Source organism: Bufo bufo, chromosome 10 (assembly GCF_905171765.1).
Source record: "Bufo bufo chromosome 10, aBufBuf1.1, whole genome shotgun sequence".
NCBI lineage: Eukaryota > Metazoa > Chordata > Amphibia > Anura > Bufonidae > Bufo > Bufo bufo.
Window position 1 is genome coordinate 84,065,619 of NC_053398.1, and position 20,988 is coordinate 84,086,606.

Consider the following 20,988-nt stretch of genomic DNA (forward strand, 5'->3'; position numbering starts at 1 on the left):
CGGTTAACATATTAGCATGGAATGTACGGGGCATGGGGTATAAAGTGAAGAGATGTGCCATTTTTAACCTGATTCACAAACATCTTCCAGGTATAGTTGGTTTAACCCCTTGGCTACCGTTTGTTTTTTTTTTTGTTTTTTTGTTTTTGCGTTTTCATTTTTCTTCCCTATTTTCTGTAAGCCATAACTTTTTTATATTTCTAGTCACATAGCTGTATGAGGGCTTATTTTTTGCAGGACAAGTTGTACTTTCTAATGCCACCATTAATTATGGCATAAAATGTACTGGGAAGTGGGAAATAAATTCCAAATGGGGTGGAATTGGAAAACATTTTTTCTTTTTACATCACTATATTCTGACCCCCATAACTTTTTTATACTTATGTCTACTGAGCTGTTTAGGGGCTCATTTTAAGCGGAACAATCTGTACTTTTTATTGACACCATTTTGGAGTGTGCGTGACTTTTTGATCACATTGTATTCTTTTTTTTTTTGGTAAGAGTAGCAATTAAAAAATGGCAAATCAGCCATTTTGACCCTTTTTCCATTACGTCATTCGTCGTATTGGAATATTTTTTTCTATTTTAATAATATGGTCGTTTTTGGTCACGAGGATACCCATAATGTTTATATTTATTGTTAGGTATTTATTTTTAAATTATACCGAAAGGGGGGTGATTTAAAATGTTATATTTTCTTATTTTTTACATATTTAGCATTTTTGGGAAAAAAAATTTGATCATTTTGTGGCTCATATATGAGCTTAATAATTATGTTTTTACATTTTTCATTTTGTTCTTTCAGGGATTTTATATTTGCCATTGAAAGTCAATTTTGCTCATTTCTTATCCTGGCCTGCCATCTGATGGCCCAAATAAGAATTGCAGCCTGAACACTTTCAGCCTCATCAGCGAGGCTGAAGGTGTTTAACGCAAGTACCGATGCCCTATTTGGAAGGTTTTTGCGCATTTAGATGCCATGACCAAACCTAGTCACGGCAATTACCGTGATCGGAATTATTGTCGGTCACGGTAATTAGCCGCAGGTCTCTGCTGTATGAAACAGCAGAGATCTGCCGGCCATGACGCCCGCTGCGAGCGGGCGCCATGTTTGCACATCAGTAGCAAAAGGGTTAATGGAAACGCACTTGATCAAGGATACTATTTGTTGTATCAAAAAGAACTAAATGAGCTCTTGTTATCAGTTTACACTAGTTATTCAAGGCGTGTCTCTGTATTGATAAATAATAGGGTTGACTTTAAGTGCATTTCCATATCATGCGATGGGGAAGGGAGATACATTTTTCTTTACGGGGTATTTAATGGCACAAAATGTATCTTTGCATCTGTTTACATTCCTCCACCATAGTATGTATGGAACAGATGGAAAGCTGCACAACCATTATTATTGGGGACTCTAATTGTGTGATGGACATAGAATTGGACAGATTCAGCAGTACTAAGGATGAAAAGGTTCATTGAAGTTACACTTGTCCAAAATTTTGTAGAGAAACGGGTTTTGTTGATATCTGGAGACACAGAAAAGGCTTCACCAAGGTCTTCTCCTGCTGTAGTAGAACGGGTGGCTCCATGTCCCGCATCGACATGGCGATAATTAGATATGCGGGAAGAGTGATTAAAATGAGATATGAGCCAAGGTCGATCTCTGATCACTCCCCCATGTTGCTGAAGATCGATCTTGGTTAGAGTAGAGGGGGTGGAGTATGTCGGAGGATAAATCCACACTGGTTGAGTCTTATTGTAGAACATTGACTTATCCAGGAGATATCTGATATTTGGAAAATAAATAATGGCTCCACGATAATGTATTTTGTTTGGGATGCAATGAAAGCCTTTATAAGGGGAATCCTAATGAGAAGGATAGCATCCATGAGGAGGGATTTAGAGAATAAATTTTTTTTTTTAAAAAGGAGCTTAAAGAAGAGGTTAACAGGAGGGAGCAAGTATATTATTAAACAAGACAGATCTTAAGAGACAAGATATGCTAAATACACAATGGAGGTATGGTGATTTTCTGCTTGAAAAAGCACAACAAAAGATCTTCTTTTCTGGTTATGATGCCTTTAGAGAGTCAGGAAAGCCAGGCAGATTATTATCGCCCATAGTTAATACTCAGGGCAGTGCCCCCTCCATACTCGCAATTAGGTCATTGCAGGGCAATATAGTTCATACTCAAGAAGAAATCAGGAATGCCTTTTATTGTTATTTTACAGATATGTACAGAACCGAAAGCAAGGCAACTGTAGAAGAGATAGAATAATATTTGAACTATATTGAATTTTCAAGGCTATCGGAGGAGCAGAGACTTGCTCTGGATGCACCTATCTCTGTGAGTTAACTACAAAATGCCCTGAAATCAATTCACGGTAATAGCTCTCTGGGCTCGGATGGGTTACCGTTTGAGGTTTACAGGAGGTATTAGGATGTCCTGTTGCCCTGCCTGGAGGAGGTTATTCGTGACTCAATCCGGGAGGGGGAATTTCCAAGATCTATGATGGAGGCTATTGTTGTGTTAATTGGAAAAAAGGGGAAAGATCCGTTGGAGGTCGGTGCATACAGACCAATTTCTCTGCTCAACACAGACATTAAAATCATTGCTAAGGTATTGTCCATCAGACTCAGGAAAGTCGTAGAGTCGATTATACATGCTGACCAGAGGGGTGCCTCCGCTCCATCCTATCTTTGGATGCCACTAAGGTGTTCGACAGGGTGGAGTGGGGCTTTTTTTGGACAACAATGAGGTATTTCGGAATAGGGGATTATTTTATCAACCTTACACGAATGTTATATACAAACCTGACCGCTCAAATTAGCGTTAACGGTGTGCTGACTCCTTCTGTTTCACTATTGAGAAGTATGTGTCAGGGATGCCACTTATCTCCTCTTTTGTTTGACTTTTTTTCTTTTATTTTTTTAGAACCCCTGGCCTTAAAGATCAGGTAAGATGACTCAATAAGAGGCTTTGGAGAGGATGTAGGTGTAGGAAAAGTGTCCTTATATGCTGACTTCTATTTTGCCTGGGTGATACCCCGAGCTCCTTACCGTACATCATTCATAGTGTGGAGAAGTTTGGGGGGTATGTTGGGGTTGGATATTAACTGGAACAAGACCATCTTGCTGCCCCTGGATGAAATAGTGCTGGACAACGCAGGGGGATTGAGAATACTGGGACCCCAGGAATCGAGTATCTGGGGATAAGAGTGTTTGCCTCTATAGATGGTTTTGTCCCGCTTAATGTCAACCCGCTAATTTAAAAAAACAAAAGATAAGATAGCGATATGGTTTAAATTGCCATTATCATTGGCTTATAGAATCTCTTATCAAAATGATTATCCTTCCTCAATTTTTGTATAAATTTATGGCTGCTCCAGTCTGGATTGATAATAGTACGTTTTCACTTATTGATAAGTTATTAAATGAGCTGATCTGGGGGAGACCATAAATAAAATATCTTCACTACCCTGTTAGTCTGGGAGGTTTGGGTGTCCCTTTCTTTAGAGGTTACTACCTAATAGCCCAGCTACAAAGGATAAGAGAATGGCAGCTCGACCCTGTGTTAAAAGAATTTGTCCACATCTCCGGGTTTAAAAATGCACTGCTCAAAAAAATAAAGGGAACACTTAAACAACACAATGTAACGCCAAGTCAATCACACTTCTATGAAATTAAACTGTCCACTTAGGAAGCAACACTGAGTGACAATCAATTTCACATGCTGTTGTGCAAATGGGAAAGACCACAGGTGGAAATTATAGGCAATTAGCAAGACACCCCCAATAAAGGAGTGGTTCTGCAGGTGGTGACCACAGACCACATCTCAGTTCCTATGCTTCCTGGCTGATGTTTTGGTCACTTTTAAATGCTGGCGGTGCTTTCACTCTAGTGGTAGCATGAGACGGAGTCTACAACCCACACAAGTGGCTCAGGTAGTGCAGCTTATCCAGGATGGCACATCAATGCGAGCTGTGGCAAGAAGGTTTGCTGTGTCTGTCAGCGTAGTGTCCAGAGCATGGAGGCGCTACCAGGAGACAGGCCAGTACATCAGGAGACGTGGAGCAGCAGGACCGCTACCTCCGCCTTTGTGCAAGGAGGAACAGGAGGAGCACTGCTAGAGCCCTGCAAAATGACCTCCAGCAGGCCACAAATGTGCATGTGTCTGCTCAAACTGTCAGAAACAGACTCCATGAGGGTGATATGAGGGCCCGACGTCCACAGGTGGGTGTTGTGCTTACAGCCCAACACCGTGCAGGACGTTTGGCATTTGCCAGAGAACACCAAGATTGGCAAATTCGCCACTGGCGCCCTGTGCTCTTCACAGATGAAAGCAGGTTCACACTGAGCACATGTGACAGACGTGACAGAGTCTGGAGATGCCGTGGAGAGCGTTCTGCTGCCTGCAACATCCTCCAGCATGACCGGTTTGGCATTGGGTCAGTAATGGTGTGGGGTGGCATTTCTTTGGAGGGCCGCACAGCCCTCCATGTGCTCGCCAGAGGTAGCCTGACTGCCATTAGGTACCGAGATGAGATCCTCAGACCCCTTGTGAGACCATATGCTGGTGCGGTTGGCCCTGGGTTCCTCCTAATGCAAGACAATGCTAGACCTCATGTGGCTGGAGTGTGTCAGCAGTTCCTGCAAGACGAAGGCATTGATGCTATGGACTTGCCCGCCCGTTCCCCAGACCTGAATCAAATTGAGCACATCTGGGACATCATGTCTTGCTCTATCCACCACAGACTGTCCAGGAGTTGGAGATGCTTTAGTCCAGGTCTGGGAGGAGATCCCTCAGGAGACCGTCCGCCACCTCATCAGGAGCATGCACAGGCGTTGTAGGGAGGTCATACAGGCACGTGGAGGCCACACACACTATTGAGCCTCATTTTGACTTGTTTTAAGGACATTACATCAAAGCTGGATCAGCCTGTAGTGTGTTTTTCCACTTTAATTTTGAGTGTGACTCCAAATCCAGACCTCCATGGGTTAAAAAATTTGATTTCCATTTTTTTATTTTTGTGTGATTTTGTTGTCAGCACATTCAACTATGTAAAGAACAAAGTATTTCAGAAGAATATTTAATTAATTCAGATCTAGGATGTGTTATTTTTGTGTTCCTTTTATTTTTTTGAGCAGTGTATATTCGAGCTGCTGGAATCCGGACAGTTGAAGCAGAGGAAGGGCCCTGCATGTTGAGCCATGGTGAATCTCCTTACTAAAGTATGGGACTACACGAGAAAACTATTAGAGGTTACAGCTGAACTAGACTTTACGCCTCTTTGGGGGACTTGGAGGAATTTTTGAATATGTCACAAGATAAGTTTTGGACAACTTCAGGTATTCGTTATATTTCTCAACTTTGTAGGAATGAGGTTATTTGCACATTTGAAGAGATTTCTCATTTAGAAGGTACATGTAAAATAATTGGTTTATATATAGACACGTATATTCTGCTTACATTTATTACAGGTCAGTTCTCTTTATTTACAGCAGAAAGTAACCTATTTTATGAAACTATGATTAAGACACAGGAGGGAAAGATTAAACTATCACATATATACAGGGGATTGATCCATGGCTTGGCCGGCAGGGTGTCATATCCCAGTTGGGAAAGATCGAGATGTGAGGTACCTGGGTTAGTACAGACAGATTGGGATAGGATATATTGCAATATGAGCAGATGTTTAGTGAATACTAACTATATTGTAATACAGTTTAATTTTGTACACTGGTTATATTTATCACCTGCCTGAATAGCGAGGATGCATGGGGGGCCAAACTCGGGATGCCCCGGGGGGGCAAGAGTTCGCCGACTTCATGCATCTTTGCTGGTACTGTAGACATGTTCAGGCATTTTGGGAGGATGTATATGGTATTGTTAAAAACACGATAAGGGTACAATTACCCTTCAACGTCCAAGTTTCCATATTAGGGGATATAGAGAAAGATCAGGGTTCAACATACAAGTCAAAACTTATTTCTATCCAAAGGATAGGTCATCAATATTAAAATTTTAGAAAACCCTTATGGAAATATAAAAAAGTTTTTGGAAAACAAAAAACTGAAAAAGACCACAAAACTAGCCTTTTAACTTGTCAAGGTCCCTTATTACAAGAAAACATTAACAACCACATAAAATTGGTAGTCCAATTTGTGGTGGTGTAAGATGCGCCAAAATTATTACTGGTGAATGATGGCAGGTACAAGAGCCAGAGTCTGAAATCTATGCCAGCTAGCAGGTGGAGCAGATTTCAGGTGTTTTCTGGCATAAACAGTTGGCTCGCAATAGGCACTGACCTCCTTCACCCACTTTTTATAAAAGTATTGAATGTGGTGTAATAGGGCAAAAAGTCACACAGTTTTCTTCAAAATAGGACTTTTTTGGTGCCACTACTGCGCTGCAGGAGGCTAAATCTCCCCATAGTTCTTGGCAATGTGGAAGTCTATCAGTTTTTCATACTGCCAATGCCAACAATTCATATGTTAGTCAGCCAGCCCTTTTATAGGTCACTGGTTATGTGCCGACACATAGGAAAGGAAAAGAAGCTTCCTGTCACGTGAGGCTGTAACAATGTGTCACAACTTACATGGAAGCCTCCAAACTTTTCAGACCATATGAATATGGCTGAAAACAAAAGTCAGCTAGTAAGCTGCTTTACTTTACATTTTAATACCAATGCTTAGGAATCCCTACAATCATACCTAACTTTGATGATTATATTTAAAAATCTTGCTGGCGAGTAGCAATTTGTCACTGCAAGCTGTTTAGCCTATTATCTACACTGATAAATATACTCATCCTCCCTGTTTATACCTGGGTGTCTGTTTTACCATTTAATGTTGTCATTTGTACACTGACAATGCCTGGGACCTCCTATAATTATTCAGATAATTTTTTCATTGGTTCCATGTCATTTTCTATGTTTTTGAAAAACAATAAAATTGGTATTTTACCTTCTTTGGACAAATCACGCATGAGGGCATCCAAATCCGTGACTGTGGTAGAATCAAAGTATCTCCAATACTGAAAGATTGTTATATGTTCACCTTCAGTGGTTCTGGATCTTCTGGGCAACTTTTGATCCAAAATATCTTCAAGAAGCTTTACAAAAACTGAGAAATATAACAGGGTTTAAACAAGACTAACACATATAAAATGTCAAATACATGAATGTGCCAGAAAAATTTGTTTTAAATTTCAGAGTTGTCTCAGGTGAAACTCGAAAAATTACAATATTGTGCAAAAGTTTATTTATTTCAGTAATGCAACTTAAAATTAGAATTTTGCGAAAAGGTTCAATATTCTAGGCTCAAAGTGTCACACTCTAGTCAGCCAATTAATCCATACCCCCTGAGCGAAGGGTACCTGAGATTGTGACTTTGGGTATTTCATAAGCTGTAAACCATAATCATCCAAATTATAACAAAAAAAAGGCATGAAATATCTCGCTTTGCATGTAATGAGTCTATCTCATATATTAGTTTCACCTTTTAAGTTGCATTACGATATTCAATTTTTTTTAGTTTCTCCTGTATAGTTTACAAGCTAAAGCTCAGCTCTTATTTACTTCAATGAAAGCTCAGCTGCAGTAACCTGGCATGGCCACTACACTTTGAACAGAGCAGCACTTCGGCCCCCACTCAAAGTCCTAGTTCAGGCACCGTAGGCTGCAGAGAACAGCTAATTGGTGTGGTGTGTGGTGTAGGAGCCCCACCGATCAGATATTGATTACCTATTCTGAGGATACATCATCAATATCAGGAATCTGGGAAAACCCCTTTAACCCCTTAAGGACTTAGGACGTACCGGTACGCCATGTTTGCCGAGTCCTTAAGGACCCATGACGTACCGGTACGTCCTAACTTTAAAACTACATTGTGGCGCAGCGGGAGTTAATCGGAACAGGATGTCCGCTGAAATCATTCAGCGGGCATCCTGTCACAATGCCGGGGAGGTTCATGTGACCTCCCCCGCATTGGCGATCACAGCAAACCGCAGGTCAATTCAGACCTGTGGTTTGCGGCTTTACCTGAGGTTTGCGGTGGCGATCGGCGGTGCCATCAGTTCCCCATGCGGCTGTAGGGGGGACCCGATGGCATGGAAGGCAACGCAATGCCTTCCTTAGACATCAGCGATGCCTTCCGGTGACGAGCCTGTGAGATTCAGCCCCCTGGATCTCACAGGCCGGAAGCTGTATGAGTAATACACACATTATTACTCATACAGCCAATGCATTCCAATACAGAAGTATTGGAATGCATTGTAAAGGGGATTAGACCCCCAAAAGTTCAAGTCCCAAAGTGGGACAAAAAATAAAGTGAAAAAAAAGTTGAAAAAAGAAAAATTTAAAGTTTCAAGTAAAAATAAACAAAAACGTCATTTTCCCCAAATAAAGTTAAAAAAAAATTGGTAAAAAATAGGGGGAAAAAAAAAGTATACATATTAGGTATCGCCGTGTCCGTATCAACCGGCTCTATAAAAATATCACATGACCTGACCCCTCAGAGGAACACCGTAAAAAATAAAAAAATAAAACTGTGCTAAATAAATCATTTTTTGTCACCTTACATCACAAAAAGTGTAATAGCAAGCGATCAAAAAGTCACACGCACCCCAAAATAGTGCCAATAAAACAGTCATCTCATCCTGCAAAAATCATACCCTACCCAAGGTAATCGCCCAAAAACTGAAAAAACTATGGCTCTCAGACTATGGAAACACTAAAACATGATTTTCTTTGCTTCAAAAATGAAATCATTGTGTAAAACTTACATAAATAAACAAAAGTATACATATTAGGCATCGCCGCGTCCGTGACAACCTGGTCTATAAAAATATCACATGATCTAACCCAGTGGTGGGCAACCTTTTTTTTCAACTGAGCCAAATATCGCCAAAACCACGATTGAAATTTCTTTGGAGAGCCACATTTTTAAAATCTAAAATATTGCGTCAACAGTACCAGTGAGGACTATTAGGGCTCATGCACACGACCGTGTGCCCGCCGTTGCCATATTGCAGGTCGCATACGGCGGGTCCGCAATACACGGGCACTGGCCGTGTGCCGCCCGCATCAAGGACCCATTCACTTCAATGGGTCCAGGATCCGGAATATGAGTGCTACAGAGTGCTTCCGTGGTGCTTCTGGCTGTGCCTCCGCACCGCAAAAAAGTAGCGCATGCACTACTTTTTCGCGGTGCGGAGGCACAGCCAGAAGCACCACGGAAGCACACTGTAGCACTCATATCCCCGATCCTGGACCCATTGAAGTGAATGGGTCCATGATGCGGGCTGCACACGGCTGTGTGCAGCCTGCATCATGGACCCATTCACTTCAGCATGCGCTACTTTTTTGTGGTGCGGGCAGTCGGATGCGGATCGCGAATGGGTCCGCGATCCTCATGCAGCCAGGGCCGGTTCTAGGTGAAATGGGGCCCTGGGGCGGAAAACAATAAGGGCCCTCCCCCCCCCCACATCACACTTGCTGACTTTAACGTCCCGTATTGTAAACAAATGCGGGCTAGTACACTGGCACTGGCACGGGTGAGATGGTGCCTTGGATGGATCCGATTCAGTTTAATCAACCAACCTACCAGTAACTGGCCCCCTCTTCCCCCCCAAATGCACATTTCTCCAGTCCAACTGTCCAAACAGAACCAGGGCGGGCTAGTACACTGGCACGGGTGAGATGGTGCCTGGGATGGACCCCGATCCAGTTTAATCAACCAACCAGTTACTGGTAGGTTGGTTGATTAAACTGGATCGGATCCATCCCAGGCACCATCTCACCCGTGCCAGTGTACTAGCCCGCCCTGGTTCTGTTTGGACAGTTGGACTGGAGAAATGTGCATTTGGGGGGTGTGAGGGGGCCAATTACTGGTAGGTTGGTTGATTAAACTGGGTCGGATCCATCCCAGGCACCATCTCACCCGTCCCAGTGCCAGTATACTAGCCCGCCCTGGTTCTGTTTGGACAGTTGGACTGGAGAAATGTGCATTGGGGGGGGGGGGGGCAGTTACTGTTAGTACCAGTAACTGCCCCCCCCGCCCCCCAAATGCACATTTCTCCAGTCCAACTGACTCCAAACACAAACAGAACCAGGGCCGCAGCCCGCAGGGCGGGCTAGTAGTACACTAGGACGGCCCGGACGGGTGAGATGGTGCCGGACTAAGTAAGTCATTGAGTGGGAAACACTGGGAATGGTATGGATGGATCATGGATCCAATCCAGTTTAATTAACAACAAAACAATATAACCAATGAATTATGACCCTACCAGACAGTCAGTGGAAGTTTGGAACTTGGCTGTGGGCTGGCTGCCTTCTGTCTGTGGGCGGCGGGCCTTCCCTGGCGCTGCTGGCAGACTGGCAGAGTCAGACTGGGCTCTGGGCTGTGGCTGTCTGGCTGTGCCAAATGCCAATGGCGCTTGATTGCTTAATTGCTGCTTGCTCCTTGCCTCAAATTTGCCTCCTTAAGTTCAATCCAGGGCGGGGGGGGCGGAGCCTGTGACAACGTACGTCAGCCAGACGCTAGACGTGCCTGCCTGTGTCGTGCATGCCGCTGCTCCAGTCTTGAATCTCTTAAAGAGACAAGCAGCGGCAGCGCAGCGCAGGCACAGTCAGGTGAGTCAGCGGCCGCCGGCGCCCGGCGGGGGGGCCCCTCCATTTGACTCCAGTCCAGACTCCGGACCAGCCCAGTTAGTTTTAATTTATTAATTACATTACTGCGGCGGCGCGGTGTCTCTCCAGACACAGGCACACAAATTCACTATAGAATTATTCAATTAGTAGTTGCGGCCGGGCCGGCGCTGGGGGCCCCTAAGGAGTCGGGGGCCCGGGGGCAATTGCCCCCCTTGCCTCTATGGTAGCGCCGGCCCTGCATGCAGCTGCCCCATGGTCTGTGTCCGTGCATTGCGGACGGACCGCTATTTGCGGTCCAGAGCACAGGCACGGCGCCCTTACATTCGTGGGCATGAGCCCAGAGTGTGTTTTTACATACTTTTATATGTACTTTCTTTTATTTGGATCTTGATTATTATTTCATTTTATCTTTAGAATTTTTTACTTTTATTAAACTTGTCTGCAGATGTGGATGTAATGTGGATGACGCACTTATGGGGGATATCTGTGGATGACGCACTTATGGGGGATATCTGTGGATGACGCACTTATGGGGGATATCTGTGGATGACGCACTTATGGGGGATATCTGTGGAGGGCGCACTTATGGGGGATATCTGTGGAGGGCGCACTTATGGGGGATATCTGTGGAGGGCGCACTTATGGGGGATATCTGTGGAGGGCGCACTTATGGGGGATATCTGTGGAGGGCGCACTTATGGGGGATATCTGTGGAGGGCGCACTTATGGGGGATATCTGTGGAGGGCGCACTTATGGGGGATATCTGTGGAGGGCGCACTTATGGGGGATATCTGTGGAGGGCGCACTTATGGGGGATATCTGTGGAGGGCGCACTTATGGGGGATATCTGTGGAGGGCGCACTTATGGGGGATATCTGTGGAGGGCACACTTATGGGGGATATCTGTGGAGGGCACACTTATGGGGGATATCTGTGGAGGGCACACTTATGGGGGATATCTGTGGAGGGCACACTTATGGGGGATATCTGTGGAGGGCACACTTATGGGGGATATCTGTGGAGGGCACACTTATGGGGGATATCTGTGGAGGGCACACTTATGGGGGATATCTGTGGAGGACACACTTATGGGGGATATCTGTGGAGGGCACACTTATGGGGGATATCTGTGGAGGGCACACTTATGGGGATATCTGTGGAGGGCACACTTATGGGGGATATCTGTGGAGGGCACACTTATGGGGGATATCTGTGGAGGGCACACTTATGGGGGATATCTGTGGAGGGCGCACTTATGGGGGATATCTGTGGATGACGCACCAATGGGGGCTATCTGTGGATGACGCACCTATGGGGGATATCTGTGGATGACGCACCTATGGGGGATATCTGTGGAGGACGCACCTATCTGCCCCGCCTGCCTGCTTCATTCATAAAGTGGAAGGAGCAGACAGACGGGGTAGGAGGCGCATGACGGACATTTTGCAAGCTTGAGCAGCGCGATATGGCTGCGCGGCCGCCCACCCGCCCACCCGCCAGCCCGCACCAAAGAGCCGCATTCAAGGATAAAAAGAGCCGCATGTGGCTCGCGAGCCGCGGCTTGCCGACCACTGATCTAACCTGTCAGACGAATGTTGTAAATAACAAAAAATTTTAAACGGTGCCAAAACAGCTATTTCTTGTTACCTTGCCTCACAAAAAGTGTAATATAGAGCAACCAAAAATCATATGTACCCTAAACTAGTACCAACAATACTGCCACCCTATCCCGTATTTTTTAAAATGGGGTCACTTTTTTGGAGTTTCTACTGTAGGGGTGCATGAGGGGGCTTTAAATGGGACATGGTGTCAAAAAAAAACAAAAAAACAGTCCAGCAAAACCTGCCTTCCAAAAACCGTATGGCATTCTTTTCCTTCTGCGCCCTGCCGTGTGCCCGTACAGCGGTTTACGACCACATATGGGGTGTTTCTGTAAACTACCGAATCAGGGCCATAAATATTGAGTTTGGTTTGGCTGTTAACCTTTGCTTTGTAACTGTAAAAAAATTATTAAAATGGAAAATCTGCCAAAAATGTGAAATTTTGAAATTGTATCTCTATTTTCTATTAATTCTTGTGGAACACCTAAAGGGTTAACAAAGTTTGTAAAATCAGTTTTGAATACCTTGAGGGGTGTAGTTTATAGCATGGGGTGGTTTCTATTATGTAAGCCTCGCAAAGTGACTTCAGACCTGAACTGGTCCGTAAAAAATTGGGTTTTTGAAAATTTCTGAAAAATTTCAAGATTTGCTTCTAAACCTTGTAACATCCCCAAAAAATAAAATATCATTCCCAAAATGATCCAAAACATGAAGTAGACATATGGGGAATGTAAAGTAATAACTATTTTGGAGGTATTACTATGTATTATAGAAGTAAAGAAATTGAAACTTGGAAATTTGCGATTTTTTAAAATTTTTGGGTAAATTTGGTATTTTTTTAATAAATAAAAATGATTTATTTTTTTTACTTCATTTTATCAATTTCATGAAGTACAATATGTGACAAAAACAAACAAATCTCAGAATGGCCTGGATAAGTCAAAGCGTTTTAAAGTTATCAGCACTTAAAGTGACACTGGTCAGATTTGCAAAAAAAAAGTCCTTAAGGTGAAATAGGGCTGAGTCCTTAAGGGGTTAAGAGATTACCTTTACTATTTGTAGCAAGTATGTGCCCCAAGTCCCCTACCCCCTGCAAAAGTGGCACATAGCACAGTACACTGACTTCACTATCTACAAATAGCAAGTCTACAGCATCTCAACAAGCCTCTGCATCTATATAAAATAACTGGGTAAATTATTTAACAAACTACCCAATTTATTACCCCAATAATCATCTTGTAGTACCTTGGTGCTGCAAAATAGTTAGTCACCATAACACCAACGGGGTCAGTACAGTCTGAGGCACAGGCTAGGCAGCAGGCTGCCCCCCCCAAAAAAAAAAAATCTGTTGATGCAGTTTTAGGGATTTGATTATGGGCGTCAGGTAATATCTGCATGTAGTTGTACACTGGCCTCCCAGAATGTATTTTACTGGTGGGCCCTCGTGTGTATGTTCAGACTGTAGTGCAATTTGCTACGGAAATATAATTGTATAGATTATTGTTTCTTAGCAATGGCACTTTATTCAATATTTATCACATTTACACAGATAGACTTTTTAGGGCCATCTATTTATTACATATAACTGGCAGCTGCTTGAGTAATAATTGACCTATTACTTTATTACTTGATCTTTATTAGTTTGGGATAGTGACTGACATGTTTGATAAGGTATATTTATTCAAACATATTGGCCTAGTAGTTCATTTACCTTGTATAGGCTCTGATTCAGTAGCAGTTTAATGGGGTTGTGTTCCATCTGGCCTCAGTCATTTGATGTGATGTGTTGTTAATTATATGTACTAGTCAATAAATAATATACTTTTATATATTGAGTATTTCTTACTTTCTGGGGTTATTGGCATCCTTTATAAGTTGATAGTTCAGTTAGGCCAGACCCCCCTCTCTGTATAGTGATATCTTCAGGTGTTATCGATAATATTGTAGGTGCCCTATGACTGCCAATGCCAGCCATGACCTTACAGCCACTCGTGTCCGGTGTCCACACCACAGCTCAGCGGCCTCTCTGTGTTGGCTAAAGCTGACAAGACTCACCACTTCATCACAGGCCAGTGAGGGGGCCCCTCAAGCAGCACTGTGCTGGATGAGCAGTTCCGTGAGTCAGAGAGAGTAAATTTTGGGGGAGAAATTAGGCTGCGCTCCCAAGGTTAGTGTTTTCAAGGCTACAGTGTTATGGTGTCCAATACTATGGGCACAGCTGTAGATCACAGTGACCTCTCAATGATATTAATCATGTCATTATAAACAGAGGATGGGGGGCTCTATTGTACTACTAAAGGCCTAGATAAAGCTGTACACTAACACTAAAGGCCCCCATACACATTAGTGTATTTCTGACCAACAGTCATGTGCATGGGGAGCTCTCAACTCTGCCCCGACAGATCGGGAGAAGTGAATATTTTTCACCTGAACCTTTTGTTTTCCTGGAAAATAAGCTGACGCTAGAGCTGCCGGGCCGCAGCTTTCTCCCCTCTCCCCATCGAATACAAATACACATTCAGGCAAATCCACATTAAGTGCAAGTAATTGGAGAAAGATATCTTGCATACACCTCAAGTTACTGCTTTGGACTATGGGTGTAGCTCAGTAGATAATATCAATTAAAAGATCTCCAAAAAGTCTAGGTGTAGCCCCACCCTAATAAGTGTGCCTCTTACATAACACTGCCCCAGGGATGTTTGAACAAATAAACAAGAGGAAGGCGAGGTATGGACAATTTATTTAAACTATTTCCCTTTTACAGAGCCAGTATCACCATGAGCTGCATCTAATGGTTCTTTTACATGGACCCAAAATTTGGCCAACTATTAGGGTGTTAAGTGTTATTAGGTGTAATAAGTGTTTGCAGAAACGCTCATTCCTGATAACTGGCCTGTGTAAAAGGTGTTGACAATCAACCAATAAATGAGCAAACACTTGTGTCTCTCAGAGGGCACCTAAAATCCAAGTTTCTGTGCAGAAGATCGACTCAAGTAAGCAAGTCAGTACCCTGCTCTCTACTGATTGGGGGCAAAAACATGGAAACAGTGCTGTCTACAGATGGGTCTCTAGCTTGGCGGACACAGACTAATTTCCATACGTTTTCACAAGGAGCACTGCCTAAAAATAAAGCCATACACCGCAGAGTGAGAGCCATCTATAATTGGAACTTAAACAGCAAAGAGATCGTACAAAACATGCACACAAAATCCAGGACACTTTCAGTGAAGGTAGGAACACAAAGGCAGGTGCAAGGAGGTGATGTAATAAGGTCCTTTATTGAATACTTCAAGGCTTATTTTTTGAGAAATGAGTTGTACTTTTCAGTTGCACCATTTTTTTTTACAAATAACTTAACTTTTAACAACTTTCTGGGGGATAGGGGGATAAGTATCAGATCGGTGGAGGTCCTACCACTGGGACCCCCACAGATCACAAGAACGGGTGCCTCATACCCCCTACAGCTCCCCTGAAAAGAACAGAGCGGCCAGTCGGACATGTGCGCAGCTGCTCTATTAATTTCTATGGGAGTTCCAGAGATAGCCAAGTACAGCGCTCGCCTATCTCTGCCACTCCCATAGAAATTAATGGAGTGACAGCTTGCATGAGCAACCAGCTGCTGCGTTCCTTTCAGGGGAGTTGTAGGGAGTACGGGGCCCCTGTTCTCCTGATCGGTGGAGGTTTCAGTGGTAGGACCCCCACCAACCTGATAGTTATCCCCCATCCTGTGGATAAGGGATAACTTTAACCACCTGGAATACCCCTTTAAGTCAATTGTGTACAAGTTACAGATTAAGAGGAATAAAATATATGTTTTCATTTTCTTGGAACCATTCTAAGGAAAAACAATCCACTTTATATGGTGAATTATCCTTCATAAATGTGTTCTACTCACCAGCATCAGAAAGCCCTTGTTGTTGCAAGTTGATTTTTTCAGCATATTGTATACTCAAAGACTGCAAAATTGTCTCCACAGAGCATACAAACACATCTGAGGGCTGTACACATTCATTCCAAAACTCCACAATTCTTTCTTTTGGTGTTGAAAATTTCAAAACTGAAAAACAAAAAGTTGGGTTACAAAATTTCTAACTCCATGACAGATTTTCACAAAAAATATTTACCAAAAAAGCAAGCCCTGACCTACATCATTGAGTTTACAATACCAAACTACTACTAAAATGTAAATTTAAAAGGCTGTGTACACCTTCAGGGGCAATATTTTTTATGATTGCATTTTACTCTTTTTTGATTAAAAATCTTTTTTTCAAATGGTCTTTATTATTAAAATATTGAGCCATTCTGTCACAAAGGGTTAACTTTTTTCTAGCTGTGTAAATGTATTTTTTACTTTCACTTTGTGCCAGTCATCTAATAAACCTTATTTCTAAATTACTTAGGTCTTAAACACTTATTTAAGCCACATTCTTATCAGCAAGATAAGACCTGAGCTATAATGACTTTCTATAATGTCAGATCAGAGATAAGGAGCCCATCAAGTGAGCTGACCAGCAGAGAGAAAATTCAGATCCTGCTACTAGAGAAAATCAGCCCTGTACAGACAAAAGACCAATTGAAATTTTTTTTTTTCAGCTTAAAATGTACACTAATAAAACAAAAATGGCCCCAAAAGGTGTAAATAGCCTTTAAGAATTTATGGATTATGAGAGTGTACAAGTTGAAATCTCGTTTAAAAAATAAAAAGGGTCAGCAATCTCAGCATGTATGTATATGTCCTACTAGGACAAATTATTATTATTTTTTAATCATCAATCTTTTTATAAAAAATAAAAGGTGGGTACAATAAGTCAACATTATACACATATACAGTATAGTGCAATACAATGTTGCCCAAAGGCACAAAAAAGATCCACCTCATACATAGAGATGAGCACATAGATGGTAGACACATGATATACAAGCAAAAACAGTCATCTTTTATTTCTGTCTATTGTCTGTACCAATCTGCACCAAGTTTGGCATATAAATTGGACAATTAGAAATGTTTTAGACCAGGTCTCAGCTCTCTAGGATGTACTGTTCTTAAAATATTCTCAAAAAATCCAAATATGGCACTGTCACATGACCTGTATTAGCCAATGGAAGCTCACAGGTCCTTCAGTCATATCCTAACTGACATACACATGGTCACACGACCCTTAATAGTCAATAGAGAATTGCAGGTCCTTCAGTCTTTGCTTCACTAACATACACAGTTTTACACTAGGTTTCCATAACATATCAGCCATTTTTATTTACTGTTAAGGGGGCGGGATGCTGTGGAGGTCAATGTTAAGGGGGCGGGATGCTGTGGAGGTCACAGTTAAAGATTAAAGAGGCGGGTTGCTGGGGAGGGTCGCTTTGATTTCAAAGCCCAGAATGAACACAAATTTAAATTAATAAAATTACACGTTTTAGGCCCCTTTCACACAAGTTGGTTTCTGCGCGGGTGCAATGCATGACGTGAACGCATAGCACCCGCACTGACTCATTCATTTCAATGGGTCTGTGTACATGAGCGTTTTTTTTCACGCATCAGTTCTATGTTGCGTGAAAAACGCAGCATGTTCTATATTCTGCTTTTTTCACGCAGCCCCGGCCCCATAGAAGTGAATGGGGCTACGTGAAAAACGCATTGCATCCAGAAGCAAGAGCGGATGCGTTTTTCACTGATGGTTGCTAGGAGATGTTTTTTGTAAACCTTCAGTTTTTTATCACGTGTGTGAAAAATGCATCAAAACGCATTGCACCTGCACGGAAAAAACTGAACGCAATTGCAGACAAAACTGACTGAACTTGCTTGCAAAATGGTGCGAGTTTTACTGAACGCATCCGGACCTAATCCGTCACGCTCGTGTGAAAGAGGCCTTACTGAATCTTTTCTCAAACTATATATCAATCTGCTCAGCTCCTCCTGTTCTATAGCTTGGATTGCATTCTCATCGTGACAGGATCCCTTTAAGGCAATATTGAGGGAGCACAAAGGCTGAGGAATATCTTGACTTAGCCCAGTAGGGTAGTACTGGGCTAGTATCCTCTGACAGGACTAGAAAAGATGACCAATGTGCCAACTGCTATAAGATATCACGTATTCATCTCCTAATCATCTATTTCAGTGCAGGGTATGTTTTATACAATCTAGTTAAGATTTTGTGTTAGTTTTCCTGAACACAAATCCATTTTGAAAACCCATGTGCAAGGTCAAAGAAACATGGATGCTTCTGAAAAATCTTTTCAAGAAAAGCACAGTTCTGCCAAATCTATGAAGTTAAATGGGGTTCTCCAAGAGCATAAAATGTGCCCTCATGGAATATACTTACACCGCTCCCGACACCGCTCCTGGTCCCCGAACCGCCGCTGCTGCTTCTCCCTGCACACTGATGAAAACATCCGGTGTCGGTTGGGAAGCAGCCAATGGCAGGCGGGGATGGGGATGAGCCTTCCATGTGCAGGGAGAAGCAGCAGCGGCGGTGCGGGGACTAGGAGCGGAGCTGGGAGCAGGGACTGGGGTAAGTATATTCCATGTGGGGTGCCTGGCATATGAGAGGACATATTATACTTTTGGAGAACAACTTTAATAGGGGTATGTTTTTTTTTTCCGTTGGTAAGAAGGAAAAGTTGGAGGATGTGTAAAAGTTAAGTGCCAACAACACTGCCACATTAAAGGGAATCTGTCATGTGGATATTTGATTATAATCTAACTAATTATATACAATCATTAACTACTAAAAAGTACCTTAGATGTATTCACTTACTGGTGTGACAGATGGTTACCTCATAATATACACACAAAGATGCCGCATGCTAATGAGCTGATTGGAGTCCGACGTGATGTCATTGAGTCCAGCGTATATTTAATTCAGAGCTATAGCCACTCCCCTGCCCACCTGCTGCTGATTCATATGGAAACAAACTGTCACTCAGCAGCAGGTGGGCGGGGAGAGTCAGGAGCTCATGAATATTCAGGACTCATCATTATCAGCTGGAGCTTTTCAATACAAGATGTTGGCAGATTGACTGGGTCAATTAAAGAAAGTAACCCAGCATTGTGCTAAGAGAATCAGTCACTTATTTATGTTGCCCTTAGTTAGGACACCATAAAACTGGTGACAGGTTCCCTTTAAGGTCTCCCTCTTTTCTGGCCTTAAAAGAAAGGGTAACAGTTTTACTAGTGTAAGAGAGGAGGGTCTGCCAAGAAGACCCTGCTCCGCACTTAGGTCCTGAGACACCTTTAATACGCCCTGAGTCAATGTGTTAGGTAGAGGGGACACCTGCAAAATTTTTAAGCGCCATATACCTAACTTCAGATTAACTATTTGATATCTGACCCAGCTCCCTATATAATGGACAAGTTAACTGAAGCCAGTGCCTTAAATGATATGGACAACTTGGTAAAATAAAAATTAAAACATTTACACTAATTTATTTTGTGGAGAAAATCATTTCTCCAATTGGTTCTATTTATCTATATTTTTCATTTTTGTTCTACAGCCTGCTGTGCTTCCTATGCACAGCAGGCTGCTCTCAGTGAGTTTACAGAGAATCCGTCATCTGACAGATTTTCTGTAACTCCTCCTCTACCCTCCCTAGTCAGGAGAGCTGTATTAGAAGCTGCCAGTTAAGGCATACATGAAGCCCTGCCCCTCACGGACATATCTCTCACCGGGAGCAGCTCCAGAGTCTGGACTAAACACTACATTGTGGTTACAGGACCTGTGGTGATGTGACAGTCATGTGATCAGCCATGTGTGGAGGACACAGGCTCCGTGTAGGACTGTGCTGGTGGAAAATGCAGAGGTACTTTATTTATGGAAGGTGTGTATAAGGCCTCTTTCACACAAGGGTGAAGGATTAGGTCCAGGTGCGTTCAGGGAAAAATCACACCATTATGCAAGCAAATGCAGTCAGTTTTGTATGATATTCCGTTCAGTTTTTTCCACGCGGGTGCAATGCGTTTTCCAGGGACCTTCCCTCGCCATGTAGGATGACCGTCCTCACCTCCATACAAGCCTACACACCCCTCCCCTTCAGGATGGCAACAAGCCCCTCCCCCCTTCAGGATGGCTGTTGCTGCAACAAGCCCCCTTGCCTCACCCCTTCCTTCAGGATGGCCCCGGCAATGCAACAAGCCCCACTCGCCGCCCCCCCCCCCTTCCTTTAGGATGGCCGGTGACGCAATAAGCCTTACTCCTTAGGGACCACTGCATGCAGAGGATAACCATCGGGCCGCTGCTCTGCTGTGGCAGCGGCCCGATGCTTGAAGGGTAAACTGAGGGAAGGAGCTCCCTCCTCCATCAGGCCGCTGCGCTGGTTACCATGGCAACCTGACGCCTTCAAGGGCATTCGGATTGCCATCATATAGCTGAGCCTGATCAGGCTTACTGTGAATGACACTGTATAGTGTACTGCAGTGTAAAAGTAAAGTAAAAAATAAAAATAAAAAATGTAACTTCTTCCTATATCTGCACATATAATTGGTTAAAAATGTTAAAAATAAAAAAAACACTAAACATGTTTGGTATCGCCGCATTCATAACTCCTAATCTATAAAAGGATCACATACTTTTACAGCACGGTGAACGCCATAAAAAAAAAAAAAAAGAAAGAAAAAAAACTATGATGGAATTGTAATTTTCCCCACCGCACTTCGCACATTATCAAAAATGTCAAATGTACCCCAAAATAGTACTAGTCATCTTATCCCGCAAAAAGTGAGACCCTACTTAAGACA

The 20,988-nt window shown here is 43.0% G+C and overlaps 1 protein-coding gene across 6 annotated transcripts in view; it reads right to left on the reverse strand.

Annotated features, from left to right (window-relative positions):
- Positions 1-20,988, reverse strand: part of RIPOR1 (RHO family interacting cell polarization regulator 1) — a 381,181-nt gene that overhangs the window by 43,414 nt on the left and 316,779 nt on the right. For all 6 annotated transcript variants that reach the window (XM_040410140.1, XM_040410139.1, XM_040410137.1 and 3 more), the window contains 2 exons: positions 16,153-16,314; positions 6,970-7,128 (listed from right to left, as the gene is read on the reverse strand). In XM_040410140.1, the coding sequence (XP_040266074.1) occupies positions 6,970-7,128; positions 16,153-16,314 (321 nt within the window). The remainder of the gene's footprint in view (positions 1-6,969; positions 7,129-16,152; positions 16,315-20,988) is intronic.